Genomic DNA, 20,685 nt, shown 5'->3' with positions numbered 1-20,685 from the left:
GTAACCCACGTAAATATTACTACCCATAGTTTACACCTAATGATATGGTTGTGAGAGTGAAGGTATCAATTTCCTCTCTGGAGTAGTCTTTGATGGATCATCTTCATTTTCACCTATTTTAAACTATTGCGTGTCGCAGTTGACTTTTTTCCCTTATGATCGTACGTGCACAACACACAAGAAAATTGCGAAAATTGAATCGGAAGCAGACGTTAACAGCACACGCGCATGTCGCGTTTTATCTATTTTGCAGTGTGTTACCAACATAACTCTGAATCAACTAAGCCAACTTATTGCTGAGAAAACTTATTTTTCATGTACATTTCTTCATTTACATTGGTTTCGAAGTAGAAATATAAAAAAGAATTACCCACTCCGGACAAACAATAAACGGAGGAAAAAAATCATTTCAAAAAATTGAAAGAATGCGGGGAAAATGGACCATCTAACAACTCTAAATGTTATGTTTTGGGTTACAATTTAGCAACATTTTATACCCTGTAAGGGGGAAATAATAACATGTTTAACTATAAATTGAATGTATTATGTCTCATAATTAAGCAGGAGTTGGGAAAAGCGCTTAACTATTCGTGCAAATAATGTGTAGCGACCGTTTAGACTAGTAGTGTCAGAGTTGTAAGCTCCAAAACCGGTTGTGGAGCTAGAGAGTGCAGTCGGAGCGTGAACTTGCTTATGTTTGTGGAAGCACCGGAGTACGCAACGAGTCACAATGGAGCGCTCCGCTCCGTTTAGGCTCTGTCTGACAACGCTGGTTTAGACTACAAGCAAATTTTATTTAAAGTAAAGTTCGTGTAGGATTCGTATTACGCTTCTGAGCACGAGAGGAAAAATTAATACAAACACTGAAAGTTTTTTTTTTTTTGTTTCACTAAAAAGATCATTTCCGTGCAGGCTAACTGCATTAAAATAATGGGAGACTTGTGATTTTTAGAAGAGAATTACTTCTGTTAGATAGTGGTTGAGCGCATTCAATTTTTACAAGGTTATACTTACGTAAATAGGACTTTATTAGTCATTGTGTAAAATATTTAAAGAGAAAATGTGTCAATCAAACAGGATGAGGCACTCTGAGTCAGCCCATACCAGACAGTAGTTTTCCATTCTTTTTATAGTCACTTCCTCGTGGCATCCGACCAATGCTTCCTTCTAATCACCTAATACATTTTATTTATTCGTTGGCGGTCATTTTACATAGATAATAGTGTTACTGTGTAAACAACTAAAAATACCTAAATTGTCACATAAAACCTATTCACAAAGAACAGAGATAGTGTGGAGAAGTAAATATATAATGTGTGTGCAAAAACTCCCACATAGTGTTTCACACCATGGAGATATTACCTTGGATTTTATTCTTGACGGCCCTTGCCGGTGGTTTCCTGAGTGCGTTGTATTTGTACTTCTCAGTAAAATTCAAATATTGGAGAAAAAGTGGAGTGCCTTACATACAGCCTACTTTTCCGACAGGAAACGTTTCCGATCTCTTGTACACTCGCAAGTCAATTGCTATGGTGTACGCAGATCTTTACAAAAAGTTTGAAGGTCAGAGATTTGCCGGTATATACCAATTTCATGTCCCTATTCTTTTAATTTTAGATCCAGAATTAATTAAGAATGTATTAGTGAAAGACTTTGAGCATTTTCACGATCGTGGATTCCCATTCGATGAAAAGATTGAACCTTTAGCAGCAAATCTATTTCAGCTGAATGGAGCAAAATGGAAAAATCTCAGAACTAAATTGACGCCTGCTCTTACGTCCGGGAAGTTGAAGATGATGATGCAGATTATGACAGACTGCGGAAAAGAGTTGAAAAAGTTTCTAGAGGAGCCTGCCAGGAAACAAGAAGCTACAGAAGTGAAGGAAATACTTTCGAGATTCACCACGGACATCATAGCTTCTACAGTTTTTGGGATCGAATGCAATTGTCTCAAAGACCCAAATGCTGAAGTAAGACAATGGGGGAGGGAAATGTTTGAACCCAGTTTCAATAAAAAGATAAGAAATTTACTTTACTTGACAGTGCCAGAATTGCCGATGTTTTTAGGTATTCCCAGCATTCCTACGTACCTCTCAAATTTTTTCATAAAATTTGTAGAAGAAACAGTTGGATATCGTGAGAAAAATAACGTCGAACGTAATGACTTCATTCAGATGTTAATACAATTGAAAAATTTAAATTATGTGGATAAAGAAGGAAAAGCAGCTACTAAACAAGGTAAGGTAATTAGTTATTGTTTATATTTGTAATAATTATTCTTCGCAATTTATATCGATATAACTATTCCTTTATTACGAAATAATTTTAATAATAATAATAATAATAATAATAATAATAATAATAATAATAATAATAGCATTTTTAATAAAGTGTATAATTATTCGTATAAAAGATTCTCACAATATTATAAAGTGAACAACTTTCCCGGAAGAAAATATTAAATTTACATGTAGTGACCATAGTGTTGTTTATCATAGCAAACAAATAGTGTACTGTGAATTATATGTCACTAGGCCCAAGTGCAACAAAATTAAACGATAGTTTCTTACCAAAAGAGGTCATAATTCAACTTCAGTATATGTAAAAATTGTTATGGATAAAGTAATTATAAATAAGATTCCTCTTTCATAATTATCGTTGTAACGTAATTTAATATATTTTGTTTTAATTTAGCTGAAAATTTACATTTTATTTTTTCACTACTTTCGGAGTTAAAAATGTCATACCCAATGTCATTAAATCAAATCACTAGTCACATCAAAAAACAAACAAACACATTTTACAACAGTATTTATTTAATATTATTAAATATTAAATGAGAAAAATTATCTAAAAGCCTAACATTTTTAAAGCACTCCCGACCATGAGCGTTTACTCATACGGGATAAATTCTTTAATTTGCATTTCTGTTTTATGTATGTATAATACTTTTTAATGTATCTTTGTAATGTATATAAATAAATACACAAAAATAAAAAAATATAATTTAAAAAAATTCAAATTGTTGCCGAACGCAAAACAAATTCACAAAAAAAGATGTAAATGTCCGCCGATAGCCGGACGGTTGGCCACCCCATTAATATCATTATTTCATTAAGAATTTGTTTCTTAGTAGTAAATCTATACTAATAATAAATCTGTAGCCGAAATTTTTCTGGTAATTCTCGATTTTACAAAAATATTTGGTCCTAACATATATAATTAACTACCCTGAAACCGAAAATCGCTTTTTTGAAATTTTTGTTTTTATGTCTGACTGTCTGTCTTTTATCTGTCTGTCTGTATGTTTGTTACCTTTTCACGCGATAATGGCTGAACGGATTTCGATGAAAACTGGAATATAAATTAAGTTCGTTGCAACTTAGATTTTAGGCTATATGGCATTCAAAATATATTATTTAAAAGGGGGGTTATAAGAGGGCCTGAATTAAATAAATCGAAATATCTCGGTTATTATTGATTTTTGTGAAAAATGTTACATAACAAAAGCTTCTTAAAAATAATTTGCGATAAGTTTTATCCCTTGAAAAATTATGATAGGACTGATATTTAATGAGATAAATGAGTTTTAAAATTAAAATAACTGCTATCTAAGGCCATGTAATGAATTAAAAAACAAATGACTTCGTCTATAAGGGGCCTTGGACAGCAACAATCGAAAGCTATGAAAGATAGCCTACAGAGAATGTTTCTGTGTTTGTATGAAGTAATATCGGAAGCTAAATTAACCGATTTGTATAATTAATTATTATTTCACCACTCGAAAGTGTAGTTTCTCTAGATGGACATAATGCTATAATGTTATTACAGTAACTTCTGATATAATATAATATAATATAATATAATATAATATAATATAATATAATATAATATAATATAAAATAATATAAAATAATATAATATAAAATAATATAATATAATATAATTATAATATAATATGTAATATTATATAATATAATTTCAGAATCGTAGTGGGCCAAGCGCCATTTACTGAATACGTAGAAAACAAGGGTTAAAATTAAGTTATTACCATAATTCAATGGAAACCTATAACAAGTAAAGTAAAATATACACATTAAATCTAAATGATGTCAATCTTCATTAAACTATGGTTGCATGTAATAAAAATTAAGAAACATGTTAAAGGAATTGTCATTGCACCAAATGAGTGTCTCTGGACCAAAATGATCGCATTTTAATTATTTGGATGCAATTTAAATTAAGTAACATATTAAAAGATTTATCCTTCTATCAAACACGAATGTTCCCTGCATCAAATGTCCTATTTTAATTATGTAATTACTTTATATTTATTTCTAACGGGTGCAGCGGAGCGCACGGGTACGGCTAGTGTATGATATATATTGCGGGCCAATTCAAAAGATAAATAACTGAAATTGTAAAGTTTTGAGAAAACTGCATTTTAAAACAATGTTGCAGTGAAAAATCCAACTAACACAGTCTAATTTGAAACTTATAGTACAGGTATATAACATCATTACCAGAATTTGAAATAGTTTCAATTATATATGGATTTTTACAGCAACATGAAGCTTTAAAATGCAAATTATTATGATGTACCGAAGTACGTATGATATTTCCGTGCAGGAATTCTGCATTACCATATGATGAAGGATGGGTGGAGCGGCTACTTAGTCTCTCGTAATGAGTGCACCACCGCACATAATGTGTTGAACATTGCGCCACTGTCACACATCTGTGATACGGTGCATGCCACTAAAACGAAACTAAGAGGTGGAACTTAAACTGAGAGGATTCAATCCGGCATCGGAACTGGAATCCGGTGTGGTTTAATGGATAAAGCACCAGCCCGTAGAGCTGAAAACCCGGGTTCGAGTCTGGAGAGAATTTTTCTCCTTTCCACCATCCTTCATTTAAAATGCAGATTTCTTAAAACTTTCAGTTGTTTCCCTTTCTAACTGGCCCGTCGACACAATATGGGATTATACAGCTAGCTGATGTCATTCCTTGCTCATCTATCATATGCACCTTAAATTTGCAGACTCGTATCCATATTCTTCATCCATTTTTTTTTGCGCTGGTCTTCCTTTTCCCTTATTCCCTGGTGGCTTGCTTACTTACTTACAAATAGCTTTTAAGGAACCCGAAGGTTCATTGCCGCCCTCACATAAGCCCGCCATCGGTCCCTATCCTGTGCAAGATCAATCCAGTCTCTATCATCATATCCCACCTCCCTCAAATCCATTTTAATATTATCCTCCCATCTACGTCTCGGCCTCCCCAAAGGTCTTTTTCCCTCCGGTCTCCCGAGTAACACTCTATATGCACTTCTGGATTCGTCCATACGTGCTACATGCCCTGCCCATCTCAAACGTCTGGATTTAATGTTCCTAATTATGTCAGGTGAAGAATACAATGCGTGCAGTTCTGCGTTGTGTAACTTTCTCCATTCTCCTGTAACTTCATCCCTCTTAGCCCCAAATATTTTCCTAAGCACCTTATTCTCAAACACCCTTAACCTATGTTCCTCTCTCAGAGTGAGAGTCCAAGTTTCACAACCATAAAGAACAACCGGTAATATAACTGTTTTATAAATTCTAACTTTCAGATTTTTTGACAGCAGACTAGATGATAAAAGCTTCTCAACCGAATAATAACAGGCATTTCCCATATTTATTCTGTGTTTAATTTCCTCCCGAGTATCATTTATATTTGTTACTGTTGCTCCCAGATATTTGAATTTTTCCACCCCTTCGAAGGATAAATCTCCAATTTTTATATTTCCATTTCGTACAATATTCTGGTCACGAGACATAATCATATACTTTGGCTTTTCGGGATTTACTTCCAAACCTATCGCTTTACTTGCTTCCAGTAAAATTCCCGTGTTTTCCCTAATCGATTGTGGATTTTCTCCTAACATATTCACGTCATCCGCATAGACAAGAAGCTGATGTAACCCGTTCAATTCCAAACCCTGCCTGTTATCCTGAACTTTCCTAATGGCATATTCTAAAGCGAAGTTAAAAAGTAAAGGTGATAGTGCATCTCCCTGCTTTAGCCCGTAGTGAATTGGAAAAGCATCCGATAGAAACTGACCTATACGGACTGTGCTGTATGTTTCACTGAGACACATTTCAATTAATCGAACTAGTTTCTTGGGAATACCAAATTCAATAAGAATATCATATAATACTTCCCTCTTAACCGAGTCATATGCCTTTTTGAAATCTATGAATAACTGATGTACTGTACTCTTATACTCCCATTTTTTCTCCATTATCTGTCGAATACAAAAAATCTGATCAATAGTCGATCTATTACGCCTAAAACCGCACTGATGATCCCCAATAATTTCATCTACGTACGGGGCTAATCTTCCCCTGTGGCTTACTCATATAATTATTTTGCCATCTTTGCTCCGAAATTCTCAACAGATCTCCAAATTAATTGAACTGCTTGTTTTAATTCTACTAATTACCTTTTTCTTGGAATTACTTTTTTTACCTAACATCTTAATTTTTAACCTGTTCCCCTCTAGAATTCTTGAACTTCTTTGCTAGTAATTCATTTATACTGCCATGATTTTTCTTTCCAAATTTACATTCATAGTCATAATTTACATTTGGTGGTATATAGGCCTAACATTGGCTATTTCCCAGTATGAGTTAGCGTGTGTCGCACATTCAAATTTTTGCCTCTAAATCTTAAAAAATCTATTAATAATAATTTTCTGTGTAATACCCGTAAACAATAATTGTTATAGCATTTCACACAGTTGAAAGACGACTTACCTACCATAAGTTTTAAAAGCTACCAGAAAATATAAGACAAAATTTCATTAAGTTACCTATATGAAAAACTTTAAAGTATTTAAATGAAAGTAATCTGTCTAGAAATATAATAGATCTATGGAATATAATAACTGAACAATGTCTTTTTCGATACATGTAATACTGACAATCTCCTACTTGTGTTAATTTATGACAATAATTCAGTGAACTCTCTATTGACCGAACATTTTTCTAGAAGACATTTACTGTACTTACTTACTTACTTACTTACTTACTTACTGGCTTTTAAGGAACCCCGAGGTTCATTGCCGCCCTCACATAAGCCCGCCATTGGTCCCTATCCTGAGAAAAATTAATTCATTCTCTATCATCATATCCCACCTCCCTTAACTCCATTTTAATATTATCTTCCCATCTACGTCTCGGCCTCCCTAAAGGTCTTTTTCCCTCCGGCCTCCCAACTAACACTCTATATGCATTTCTGGATTCGCTCATACGTGCTACATGCCCTGCCCATCTCAAACGTCTGGATTTAATGTTCCTAATTATGTCAGGTGAAGAATACAATGCGTGCAGTTCTGTGTTGTGTAACTTTCTCCATTCTCCTGTAACTTCATCCCTCTTAGCCCCAAATATTTTCCTAAGCACCTTATTCTCAAACGCCCTTAACCTATGTTCCTCTCTCAGAGTGAGAGTCCAAGTTTCACAACCATACAGAACAACCGGTAATATAACTGTTTTATAAATTCTAACTTTCAGATTTTTGGACAGCAGACTGGATGATAAAAGTTTCTCAACCGAATAATAACAGGCATTTCCCATATTTATTCTGTGTTTAATTTCCTCCCGAGTATCATTTATATTTGTTACTGTTGCTCCAAGATATTTGAACTTCTCCACCTCTTCAAAAGATAAATCTCCAATTTTTATATTTCCATTTCGTACAATATTCTGGTCACGAGACATAATCATATACTTTGTCTTTTCGGGATTTACTTCCAAACCTATCGCTTTACTTGCTTCCAGTTAAAATTCCCGTGTTTTCCCTAATCGTTTGTGGATTTTCTCCTAACATATTCACGTCATCCGCATAGACAAGCAGCTGATGTAACCCGTTCAATTCCAAACCCTCTCTGTTATCCTGGACTTTCCTAATGGCGTACTCTAGAGCAAAGTTAAAAAGAAAGGTGATAGTGCATCTCCTTGCTTTAGCCCACAGTGAATTTGAAACGCATCTGACAGAAACTGACCTATACGAACTCTGCTGTACGTTTCACTGAGAAACATTTTAATTAATCGAACTAGTTTCTTGGGAATACCAAATTCAATAAGAATATCGTATAAAACTTCTCTCTTAACCGAGTAATATGCCTTTTTGAAATCTATGAATAACTGATGCACTGTACCCTTATACTCCCATTTTTTCTCCATTATCTGTCGAATACAAAATATCTGGTCAATAGTTGATCTATTACGCCTAAAACCACATTGATCCCCAATAATTTCTTTTACATATGGAGTTAATCTTCTCAAAAGAATATTGGACAAAATTTTGTACGACGTCAACAAAAGTGATATTCCCCGAAAGTTACTACAGTTAGTCTTGTCCCCCTTCTTAAAGATAGGTACGATAATGGACTCCTTCCATTGTTCTGGTAAGACATTTACTGTAGAACAACAAATTACAATCAAAAGGTTAGGTCGATCAACCCCTATTTGAATATTAAGACTTTTTCCCCACATCTCTACGTTCCAATTTTTCCTTGCCATTCCTACTCATCATTCTAAGTTTTATTTGATTTACCTTATCATCTGAATATCAAAGCTATTGAATAATTTCAAGGGAAAAATACTTCTGGGGTCGGGTATGAACCGGAGCCTTTGGCTGAGCGCGCCAATGCTCTATCGACTGAACTCCCCAGGAACGTACCAGACACCGGCTCAATTGAGCTCAACAGCTTCAAGGGAACTATATCTGAAAGCGAGATTTTTATCAAAGCTATTGATAAATAAATTAATAGGCTATGATAATTTTGATAGCTACTGCTTTTGTGAACAGATGTTACGATGACCATATCAAACGTGGCAGCACAAGCCTTTGCCTTCTTCGTTGCCGGTTTCGAGACAACTGCGACAACAATGACCTTTTGTCTGTACGAGCTGGCACTTAATCCGTACTTGCAAGACCGCTTGAGGAAAGAGATCGACACTGTGCTGGAGAAACATGATGGAGAAATCTCTTACAACGCAATACAGGAAATGGACTACTTGGATAATGTAATATCAGGTTAGAATTGACGAAGAATAAACAAATTCTTCTAGTGCCAAGTGTTTAATCATGAGGAATTTTCACATCTCGGTCCCACTCTCATTTGCATAAACAAGAATTATAATTATAACTTTAGATGACTTGCCGTCAATGTATTTCTAGCCTTTAAATTTCAGTGTCCTGTGAGATGTCAACACAAGTTCCATCAGCAAAGACATCAGTGATCTGCCTCCCATATTTTGGCTAACTTTGGGCCACACGTTTGTAAGTCATTCTGCTGTCATTTCAGTATTTACACCGTTTTCTTCGCCACTCTCTCCACCGAATGACAACATAGATCCAGCCAGCATTACACAGGAATTCATCTTTTAACTTCCTGGCATATTTATCGGCTGTTATTATGCCAAGAGGATCACTGAAGTGTAAACTGGCACTTTTTCAACTTAAGCAGGGCTTTATTTGCGTCAGACAGATTAGACTTTCATAATAGTTTTATTCTTGATTCACTAACAATTTTGATTGGACTGTAGAAGTAACCAAATCAAACTGACAAAACACATCAGCTTTCTTCGTTCCATTTTCTATTTCTGGTATTACTTTCACACTTTTTCAGTACTAAACAACTTTCTTTTTGTAGCCATGCTGTCTCCTTAAAAGTTTGTTGTACTGCAACAACTTAACTGCACTTACAGGTACTTTATAGGTATAGTAGGCTACGTCAGTTTAGAATATAAAGGATGAGGGTAGAAGTAGGAGTACGGTTAGGGAACTTGACTGGATGCGCAGATACTTGAGTCCTCCATATATAACGACAAGGGGCGTACAGAAACACCTACAATGCGCTTGCCGTACGCGTCTAAGTTCAAGGACGTTTGTCGGGCGTTGCATGCGAGCAATTCAGTTCAGTCTGTGAGCTTCTGAAGTGACTGATTCGTGTGTAATGTAGTGCAGATTTTTTCTAATTGTTTGAGAATACTGAAAGAATAAAATTGCTCTTCGTGCGTACTGTAGTGTAAGCTATCGGAGTTTTTTTTTCTTTTTAACTGTTTGAGACCACTGAAGTGATTATTCGTTCGTGCGTAACATAGTGCAAGCTATTTTCTTTTCTTCTAATTGAGAATACTGAAGGAATTGCTCATTTTTGCCTAATATAGTAAAATATTGAGAGTTTTTGTACTTCGAAGTAATGCAAAAATTGTAAGAAAATATCCGAACATTTTGCAAGAAGAGATTAGTCGAGTATTTCGGAACAATTTTCGGAAATGACTAAAAATTTATGTAGAAGGAGGACACTTTAAACACCTCTTATGACATAGGTAAGATGCACCTTATTCATTTTTACGTTGTTTGTAAATATTTTCTCCACTAGAAAGTTTCAGAAACTAAAATTATTATAATAGAAAATACGGCTGATTTCGCGGTAACTGTGTTGCTGAGCTTGCTGTCTGAGAGAAGCGTCATATATGGAGGACCCTGTACTTCTCAAGAACAAATGTGTGTTGAAATTTTAATGTTATAGTCAGTTCTTAGAAAATTATATTTAAAATGAAGAATGCAGTAACTTTCTATACGATGTAGATATATTTATGCATGTTGTATAAAGCAATGCAGAAGAACACGTGTTTTATGAGAAATTGGCAGAATATTTGACGCTATAAGGTATCTTATAAACTGATGTCATTATAACAAAGATCAACTGTAGGAATTTGACATAAAAACCGATTTACGAAATATCCTAATAGTTTTTTTTTTAATTTAAGTCTACAATTTATAAGTCAAACTCGGCTAATTTCGCAGTATCTCATATATTAATTAGTTGTGGAGTTGTCCGTGTTCGTTTGAGCTTACAAAAAATTGCGGATAAATGCCAGAATCTGTCGGGGATGTTTCATGCAGAAAGATCTTATTGCAACGCATATGTGTGATTGCTGAGATAGAATGAGTAAATTTGCAGTGTTGTGTTTCTGGACATTATATCGTCGAAATATTCAGAACTGTATCACACTATAATTAATGAATTCTCCACATTCTTATGATTAATTTGAAGCCTTACCTATTGTTTTATCTAATTTAGTTTGTTCTTAATATGCTTTTTCCAGTACTCAGTTTCTTAACTAGTTTCCGCATGTTGCCGGCAGAGCAGTTCGAGTGGCACTCAGATTCTAACTTTCTATAAGAAGCGCTATGGGCTAAGCATGCGCCAGCCAGAAAATCTGTCCTACCATAGAGCAGCAGCCTCAAGTCGCTCGAATTTGAACGATTTTTATGATGTGCTAGGAAGTGTGTATGAGAAACCAGAACTGAGTACCAAGCCTAATATCATTTGAAATTTAAATGAAACAGGGTTTTCATTGGTTACCAAACCTAACAAAATTGTGTCCCCAAAAGGAGTAAAAAATGTATACCTTCAAACTATGACAGAGAAACGAGAAACAATTCTCTTGCCAGACGAAGCGGATTCGGATTAGGCCTAAATAGTTCTCATAATATTTTTTTTCTATATTTGGCATAATGTTTAATGCAGATATGTGTTAAATAAATTTATTAATTTACAATTAATATGCAAGCCTTTTCCTGTTATTAATGTTAATAATTCAAGTTTAGTTGTATTATATTTATTGCCTAGTTTGTTAATGTGTGTTCAGTTCATGTGTGTATATATGCACTGATGTTTAGATTACATTAAAACATGTTTTGAGCTAAAAAGAGTACTGTATTCTTGAAAATGACTGCGAAATTGTCCGAGCAGTACTGCGAAGTTACACGAGTTCCTGAAACACACACATATGATCTCAAGTTTTAGATGGAGCTATTTCCCTGTTGAGATACACTTCAAAATTAAAATATGTATACCAACCAATACAATTATGTCTAGTGATAAACTGCTAGATGAAGGAAATTTTTTCAAGCATTTTTGGGTATAACTATAGACAGAAAACCTTAATACTGCGAAATTAGCCGAGTTTGCCTTATAAAATAATGGCAGGAGATTCGTGGAATCCCCATAACTGCGTGGAATGTTTAAGTGGTTGTGTGACCGCAAGGCCACCGCTTGGTGATAATCATCTTAGTGTAATCATAAAATAAAGAACTTAAACTTTTAGAATTATTAGAATTAGAATTATTTATTAGAGTGCAGTTAAGGCCATCAGGCCTTCTCTTCCACTTGACCATAAATCAACCTGAGGTACAAGGTAATTCGTACTATATAATAAAATCACATTCAATGGGATTAGTTGTATGATACATGCAACAGATATCAGTAATAATATAGCAAAGTTTACGATTTGAAAAAATAGACCACTTGTAATGCAGGATTTAGGCTACAGCAATCTACAGAAAATAATGTGACTAATAAAAATATTGTAGGCTAACTAGAACAACAAAATAAATGCATTATTCACTGCTCAAGTCAGTAATATCTTGAATACGAAGATTTTCAAACTTTATTTATTTTTATAATAATAATAATAATAATAATAATAATAATAATAATAATAATAATAATAATAATAATAATAATATGTTGCGAGTCCCATCGGCCTCCAGCCGCTAAGGAACAATATGTTGCGGGTTGCAACGGCGCGCCCCCGTTAAGCAGCAAGATGTGAGTAGGTTATTACAGAAATGGTAAAGGTAATTTTTCCCAAATACAGTAGGTGCCCACTTAAACTTTCCACGTTCTAATCACTATATGAAACTATATTAATACATACATCACAAACTTGATTATCAACAGAAACACTCCGGAAACATCCCGCCGTACCATTTCTCATCCGACAGTGTACGAAAGAATATCGAATCCCAGATTCTGAAGTAGTCGTCGAAACAGGAAGTCTCATTTTAATTCCTATTATGGGTTTGCATTATGACGCAAAATATTATCCAGAACCGACGAGATTCGACCCTGATCGCTTCACAGAAGAAGTCAAGAAAACCAGACATCACTACTGTTATCTTCCATTCGGAGGAGGACCTCACACATGCATAGGTAAATATTTATCAGTAAACTTAGTGATTATTTATAAGAAATGGAAGAGGTGTACATGAATCCGCAGTAGGCCTATACAGGATGTTTCAGAAATACTTTGACAAACCTTGGAGGGCATAATCCTCACACCAAAGCAAGAAAAAAGTTCATATAAACATATGTCCGAAAATCCTTAGTTTTTTACTTATTATTGAAAGAACATAATGAAACAATTATTGAAGACTACAGGAAGAAAAGGGGGAATGTCAAGATTTTCAGGAGAGCTAATTTAAAGTTCAAAACTAATTTATTCAAGAAGTGTGTTACAAATGATAAATACCACCATGCATTTTGAAAGGTGGTTAATCTAGTAATCAATATGTTCAATATGTTTTATTGTCGTCTAACCATAAACTTCCAATTTTTACCATTAACTCAATTTTCACAAAGCAAAAGTAACATTCCCCCTTTTATTCCTGTGGTCTTCAATTGATAATGCATATCAAGAATGCCATGGCCTGCACGTTCCCCGGACTTCAATCCTGTGGATTTTTATCTTTGGAGCCATCTAAAACAATTGGTTTATGCAGAGACACTTCATCAACGTGTCATGGAAACTGTTCGATACCGTTTGGGAGTATTTGAAAGGGTGAGACAGTATGCTCCGACTAGTGCATGCGTGTGTGGAAGCAAAAAAAGAACATTTTGAACATTTGTTATGAGTTTCTGAATTGATTAACGTTGCAACACTTGCTACCAAGCTGACAATATCTAACATATGTTTCATTATGTTCTTTCATTAATAACTAAAAAACTAAGGATTATCAGACATATGTTTATATGAACTTGTTTTCTTGTTTTGTTGTGAGGAATATGTCCCCAAGGTTTGTCAAAGTATTTCTGAAACACTCTGTATAATTAGGAACAGCTTCAGTGCAGTAGCGGCTGGTGGTCAAAATAATGAGTGTGCTACAACCTCTATATCGGCCTACTGTATACACTTATATGTATTTTTCTTAATTTGGGATTCGCCTAGTGATGAAATATGAAGTCCATACGACGTTCCTTCTTACTGCAAAACTTGTCAATTACCCTGGTGTTAAAAGTTAAACTCCTCCATCTTGGACATCATAATCTTTTCTATTGACAGTTTTGTAAGAGCAGTGAGGCGATCCTGTGACATAGTGTTACTTAAAAACATTTTTTTTTTTTTTTTTTGCGTTTCAAGCAAGAAAAACACCTTTCTGGCTGAGCAGTAGTCATTGGTGTTGTGACCAAAATATTTAACAACTTTGTTACTTCACAGAATGGATCCTGTGAATTGTTGGAAGCTATGTAATGTAACAATTGAACAGCTCCATCTATACTGTATTTCGGAAGTCGGTGTTCCGTATAGAACTCAAGTTGTCTTTAACACTCTTTTGTTCAGTACAGTATAGCTGTTGACAGCAACTTCAAGTTCGCGTTCAGGAAAATAATGCGAAAAATTGTCAAAAAATTTGCTGTTTAACAATTTTGTTGCGTCTAGGTAGCTTAAAGACTGGAAACGATGAGTAGTTTCCTGAATTATACGGTCATATATTTCCTTGGCTTCAATTTTCTGGAATTTCATTTTCCGTCGCTTGCTGACTGATTCAGGAGGAACCTAAAAAAACTGGTAGATGGCAGCAGCAGTCGGACACTTGAATTACCAAATACATTGTACATAGTTCCCAGTTCTTCCACAAACAAGCATTCTTTCGTTACGCTTTACTTTTGCAATCTCCAAGCTGTGTCGTGCTGAAGCTGACTCCAGCACTTCCCCGAGTAAAAATAGCCAATCAGAGCAGTGATTTCAGCTTCGCACATTGCATTAATTGTCTACTTTCTCGTGTAGAGTTCTGAGTAGCACAACGTACCCCCTGAGGCACCAAAGAGCGAAGAGCTAAGACTAAACACTCTATAACGCGTCATGAACATAACCATGGGAAATTGTCAAATGACAGATCAAATACTATGGTATTGCAAATACATTATTTGAACAAAAATTATCATTGTGCTGTAGCACTGTAGCACATTAAGGACGGGCCGCCCCTGCTTCAGTGAACCATGGCAAGGATACTAAAAGCGATTGGGCATAAATATCGAGGGAGAATAATCCAATTTTATTATTTTGGGTCACCATATTTATTATTTTGGGCTACAGTAAAGATGCTAATTTTACTCCATTTATATTGCAGTTTAGTTCCGAGAAAAATACTCGTCTTTACTCAGAGATTTATACTGTACTACTAAGCACAAAGAGAGGAACTATAATCTAAGTACAGTCAACTCCGGATATAACGAACCTCTGCGGACTTGCATATTTCGTTCACTATATTCGAAGTGTCTCTCCCCTAACTTTAAATGACAGAAATGAATGATATTGTGGACAATAAAATAAAATGCTTTACAGTAATCGAAATATTTCATTTTTGTGGAATACATTATACTGTATACTGTTACTCACAGTTGATTTACTTAAACTATCCTGTCGACCCACGTCCGCTTGCGAAAGGCCATGTTCAATGTCACTTATAATATTCGTCTCATCTTCCAAAGAAAACATTTTACCCTTCGACATTTTTATACAGTACATTCACTGTTCGAACACTAGAAACAGACTGATCACGTAGAAATGACAAACGCTCTTATGGTGTGAATGCATACTCACCCTTGGAATTTCCCGAGTCACTTAATGGAAACTGGGAGGAGGTTGATAGAGTTTAAAAGCCTTCGGAATCTTATCTTCATAGTGGACATAGTGTCCGTTCCCTTTTAAAAAAAGAAGGCAATTTCATTATCCGTTGTTTTGCTATCCATATAATTGAAATATTTCTGCGAGCAAAAGGCAACTCTTTAACGTTGGAGGATTAGAAATAACAGTAGAGTAGTGTGCCTGAGAACAGAATAACAAACCTAGCTCACTGAAGGATGGCGCATAATTATTATTAAATGGTAAAGTGAAATAAAGAATATATTGCACAGGAATATTATTCTACATAAATTCCTTCATTTTATCCGCACTTTTTTGGACCTCAAAAACCCAAATTAACTTTCTCCGGAGTCTATTTTATGATTTTATAGATTCTTAATGCAACTTTGGAAGACATAAAAAGGAACAAAGTTTTCAGCACAATATTGTACCAGGATCTTGTAAAACATATCATACTACAGATTTTAATTTAGCGTTGAGTATTAGGCCCTAACATTTTTTAATATTCAATTGCAAGTCTTTTAAAGAACTAAAGACTCAATAACTCTCCAGAGTTGAGGGAAAAAAAGTCAATGCGAAGTTGGCAACACTGGTTCAGGGTTACAGGTACTTATCATCACGAGTTTCCATGAGTTGCGGAGCAGTGCGTTGGAACTAGGGAAAATCACCAGAAGAAATTATTTAAAAAATGCAGCTTTATTTGTGTAAATGAAGTAAATCATAGAATTTAAATAAGCTGTCGAATCTTTTAAATACAGGTTTGGTTCACTTTACAAGATTTTATTTAATTTTAAAAATTGTTCTTGTAGTGAAAGAATTTCTTAGACACGATATTTCTAATCATATCCGAGTTATGTTCTTCGCGCATGTCACTTCAATTTCCCTTCAAATTTACTCTTAGTCGCTCGTTTTTCGAAAACTTTAAAATTTGCATTTGTGTTTCCTGAAAACTGAATGAGTTCCTAAGACAAATTAATGAAACTTTGCAGGCTTTTTTGTTTTTTCACATTTTAACAAAAATTAATATATGTGTGCGAAATATAAGGGATATGCATAATGATTGCACAGCTTTCGTTCAAAATAATGAAAATAAATTACTGTTAATTAAAAACAGTTCTTTAAAAAATTCAGAATAAAATAAGTAATTTATTGAAAATTTAACAAATTTAATTTACAGACTGAGGCATTCTGAGAAATGAGGCCTAAACTTCATTAACACAATTGGAAAGGTATACATCCCCTCTTAATGTAGGATTGTCTTAATTTTAAGATATGCCTATATTTTAGCAGTGATAATGTGTCACTCTAAGTTTTAAACATCTCTGATTGTTTCAGGAAAGCAATTGGCTTTGCTGCAGACAAAAGTGGGCCTCGTTTCAATCCTTTCCAAATATGAGTTCGCTGTCTGCGACAAGACGAACATACCGATCGTGTACGACGACAAGACTTTAGTTCTTTTTATGAAAGGTGGAACATGGCTGCAGATTAAGAACAGATCTCAATAGAGAAGTGCCGAACAACATAAGAAAGCCATTAGAGAACGCCGAGATCTCTTTCCCAAGATTAATGCTTCAGAAGAAGAGAAATTCACTTACTGTACAACTTCACTATTACAGATAAGCAATAAAAATTAATCAGTAAAATAATATTGTGCTTTAATTTCTCAATTTTAGAACGCACTACCGACAATAATCTTAACGTTATTTTGAACAGTAATCTCACTAGAGGTTTTGATTTATCTAGAGAAAATCGAAACTCGAGTGGGATATAATTGACTATTACACGATTAGAAGGAAGTATATAAAGATTAGAAGTAACGAAGTACTCCAATAGAATAAAATATTAATTGACTTACGAAAATAGAAAACTGTCTTCAAATTTGTACCATCTAAACATTATAAATATTACGCTAGTAGATGGCAGTAGTGTGTTATTATTAGCCGTTTTCTTGGTATCAGTTGTGCCAACTATGGAATCTTCATTGAACTCTGTGGAAGGTTACTGGTCAAGAAGGCTTTGTTGATTCAGTTTCATTTTTATTAAAACAGTTGCATTCCACTTCAATTATCCGGTTCCCAGTAATCACTTGACAGATGATTTTCAATAAATCTTAGTATTAAACAATCTCTGATACGTGACTATTCATAATATCATATAGCAGGTGCTATAACATAACCCAAATAATATAAACGAGTGTTAGAAAAGTTTTAATTAGGGATGGTGAAATAAACAAGAAACGTTTTAATTAACAATGATGAAATAAAAAATAAACATTAATAATTTTAAAGAAACAATTATTGAAAGTACAATTTTCAAATTTGAATGTTTTAGTGGTTGGTGGTTCAGTTGATGTTATATTGACGTGTGCGTAAAAGAAGTGAACTCGTTGATGTATATGGTGTATCCCTCAACTTATTCAGGATTTCCGAATGGTGTGGTGCTCTTCATATAATATGACCAGTGATCTTTATTAATTCTTGTTCTCGAATGCCAATGCGAGTCATATTTGAAAGTGCTGTGCATCGACTGGAGTGGTTTGTAATTTTCTGTTTTTTTTTTTTTTTTTTTTTTTTTTGACGTCCAGACCAGTGCAGTTTGAACTGTTGGCAAACAGAGAAACAAATGCTAGGGTAGTGATAAAAATAAACAAATGCTAGGGACGCGATAAAATTAAACAAATGCTAGGGACGCGATAAAATTGTGCAATAAGCAGCCATGATTGGTTGAAAGACGCCCTTTCGTACCGTTTTATTGGTCAAAAGTAGTGTGATGTAGTAAAAGTGTAATAGTCGTAATAAAATTTCATACACAACGTGATTAGAGGAGAATCTATTGCTTTTACTCAATATCAAGATTAGGGCCTATAATAAGAAAACCTGTCACTATCCAAGGATTGTATGGCATTACAAGCGAAGAAAACGCAGAGATGCAGCTATAGACCTATATTTGAGCCGTTCAGAGCAGAAGTGGTGTAAGTAAAAAATGGTTAATGATGGTTAAAGTAAACATTTTATAAATATAGCGCAAAGTAGCAATTAATATTCAACTTATTTAGACTATTAGTAGTCAGTGGATAGCAAGAAGTAAAAAATTGGTAATGATGGTTAAAGTAAACATTTTATAAATACAGCGCAAAGTAGCAATTAATATTCAACTTATTTAGACTATTAGTAGTAGTGGATAGGAAGAAGGACATAACCTATTAATTGCTACTTTGCGCTGTATTTTCAAGAATTTTTACTTTAAACCTCATTACCCAATTTTGACTTACACCACTTTTGCTCTGAACGGCTCATTTAAAGAGGCGGACTACTGGACTATGGGGCAAAAATCAATAAATTGATAATGATGATTATGACGATTATGATTGTGATGAAGACCACATCACTTATAAAAGAAAACTACCGCTTCTCCCAATGTACAAATTTAATTTGACTAACCCCCCATCTCACCGAATAAATGTTTTCACAAATGGTATTCAGGTCACTATCCTTACTCAAGCAAAGCAAAGTAAACATACGAGAGATAAAGCGTACAGTATCTGAAGGCCCATACAGATTAAGTCTACTACTATCGTTACACATTTTCAGATAACTGGAATATACGTGCGTCAATGTTGAAATAAAAATGATAAATATAGCCCATGTTCACAAGTTGGCATGTGAAAAACCTGTGTTGATTGCATGGAATTAAGTTGCCATTACTCAGAAAATATTAGCATTTCGTAAGAAATTAAAAAATAATAATTTACATTGCTAGATAAAATTATAATTCCTTTTAATGAAGGTCTACTGTCGTTAAATAAAAGACGCCAAAATAAACATATGAGAGATAATACGGACTCTTAAAGTCTAGATTAGGTGTATTTTGTTTGTGTCACCTTTTCAGATAACTGGAATGTGCGTCAATGTTGGAATAAAAATAATAGATATATGTTCACAATGTGCGTAAGTAACATATCTACAACAAAGTACAACATGAGTTGACTACACGAATAAGTCGACTTTAGTCAAACAAATTGTCACATTTCATAATAAATTAAACAAACAATTTTAGACTGCTAGATAAAATCATGATTCATTTTATGAAACTCTAATGAAATCCCATAGAGCTAGATAAATGCATACAACTTCTATCGAAAGTGTGTTAAGTTCAGTTGATAAGAATATTAATTACAAGTAACGACTTTTAAAAGTTCTCGAAAACGACAACACATAAACACAAAAAGAAGGCAGATTCCCAGATATGCGTTATGAACATTCAAACATACAAACAGATTCCTTCCGAATAAGTCTAGAAACGACTAATAAAATGAACTTTTTCAACTACACCCATTTAACTCGGTAACTTAGTTCATCTTTATCCGATATCAAACAGTTATGAAATAAATGCGAGAAATAAATTAAATCATTTTGCACCTGATGTGTCTCTGCATCAGAACGACATTGTCACTCAAAACCGAAATTCACTTAACATATTGTTCTTCAGTTGACATAGAAATGGCCACAACGGTCGCCAGATCTCATTCCCTTTCACTTCTTTCTGTGAGGTCATATGAAGGCCTTAGTGTTTGAATACGACCAAATTTTAATTATTCACGTACTGTTGTTTCAGCTACCTAGTATCTGCACAGTATAATACAAAACTGCACAACAGTTGAAGGAGGACGCTTAATGCAGTTTGTGCAAATTACAAGACAGTTCAATTGCTTTACTTTGGTCAAATACAAATCTAGTACAGTTTCAAAGATAGTTTAGCGTCACACGTTTAACTATAGTTCCGATCTTCTAAATCAGGCCTGCACAAGGTTTGCGCTCTCCGAGCCGGCTCACAGCTCATGAGCGGAATGCAGATATTAGCTGCGCTCTGTATAGGGTGGACTGGAAGAAGTGGTGATCTCGTACAAAATATACAC

At 34.4% G+C, this 20,685-nt stretch overlaps 1 protein-coding gene across 1 annotated transcript; it reads left to right on the top strand.

The window, feature by feature from the left end:
* Positions 1-1,452: 1,452 nt before the first annotated feature.
* LOC138693257 (probable cytochrome P450 6a14) lies at positions 1,453-17,485 on the top strand. The gene is made up of 4 exons (XM_069817093.1): positions 1,453-2,238; positions 8,857-9,084; positions 12,806-13,057; positions 17,106-17,485. Exons 1-4 carry the CDS (start codon positions 1,530-1,532, stop codon positions 17,273-17,275), a joined length of 1,359 nt encoding a protein of 452 aa, XP_069673194.1. The 5' UTR covers positions 1,453-1,529; the 3' UTR covers positions 17,276-17,485.
* The last annotated feature ends 3,200 nt before the right edge of the window (positions 17,486-20,685 follow it).

The sequence above is a fragment of the Periplaneta americana genome, chromosome 17, assembly GCF_040183065.1.
Source record: "Periplaneta americana isolate PAMFEO1 chromosome 17, P.americana_PAMFEO1_priV1, whole genome shotgun sequence".
In the NCBI taxonomy this organism is placed as follows: domain Eukaryota; kingdom Metazoa; phylum Arthropoda; class Insecta; order Blattodea; family Blattidae; genus Periplaneta; species Periplaneta americana.
This window is presented reverse-complemented; position numbering and strand designations above follow the sequence as displayed.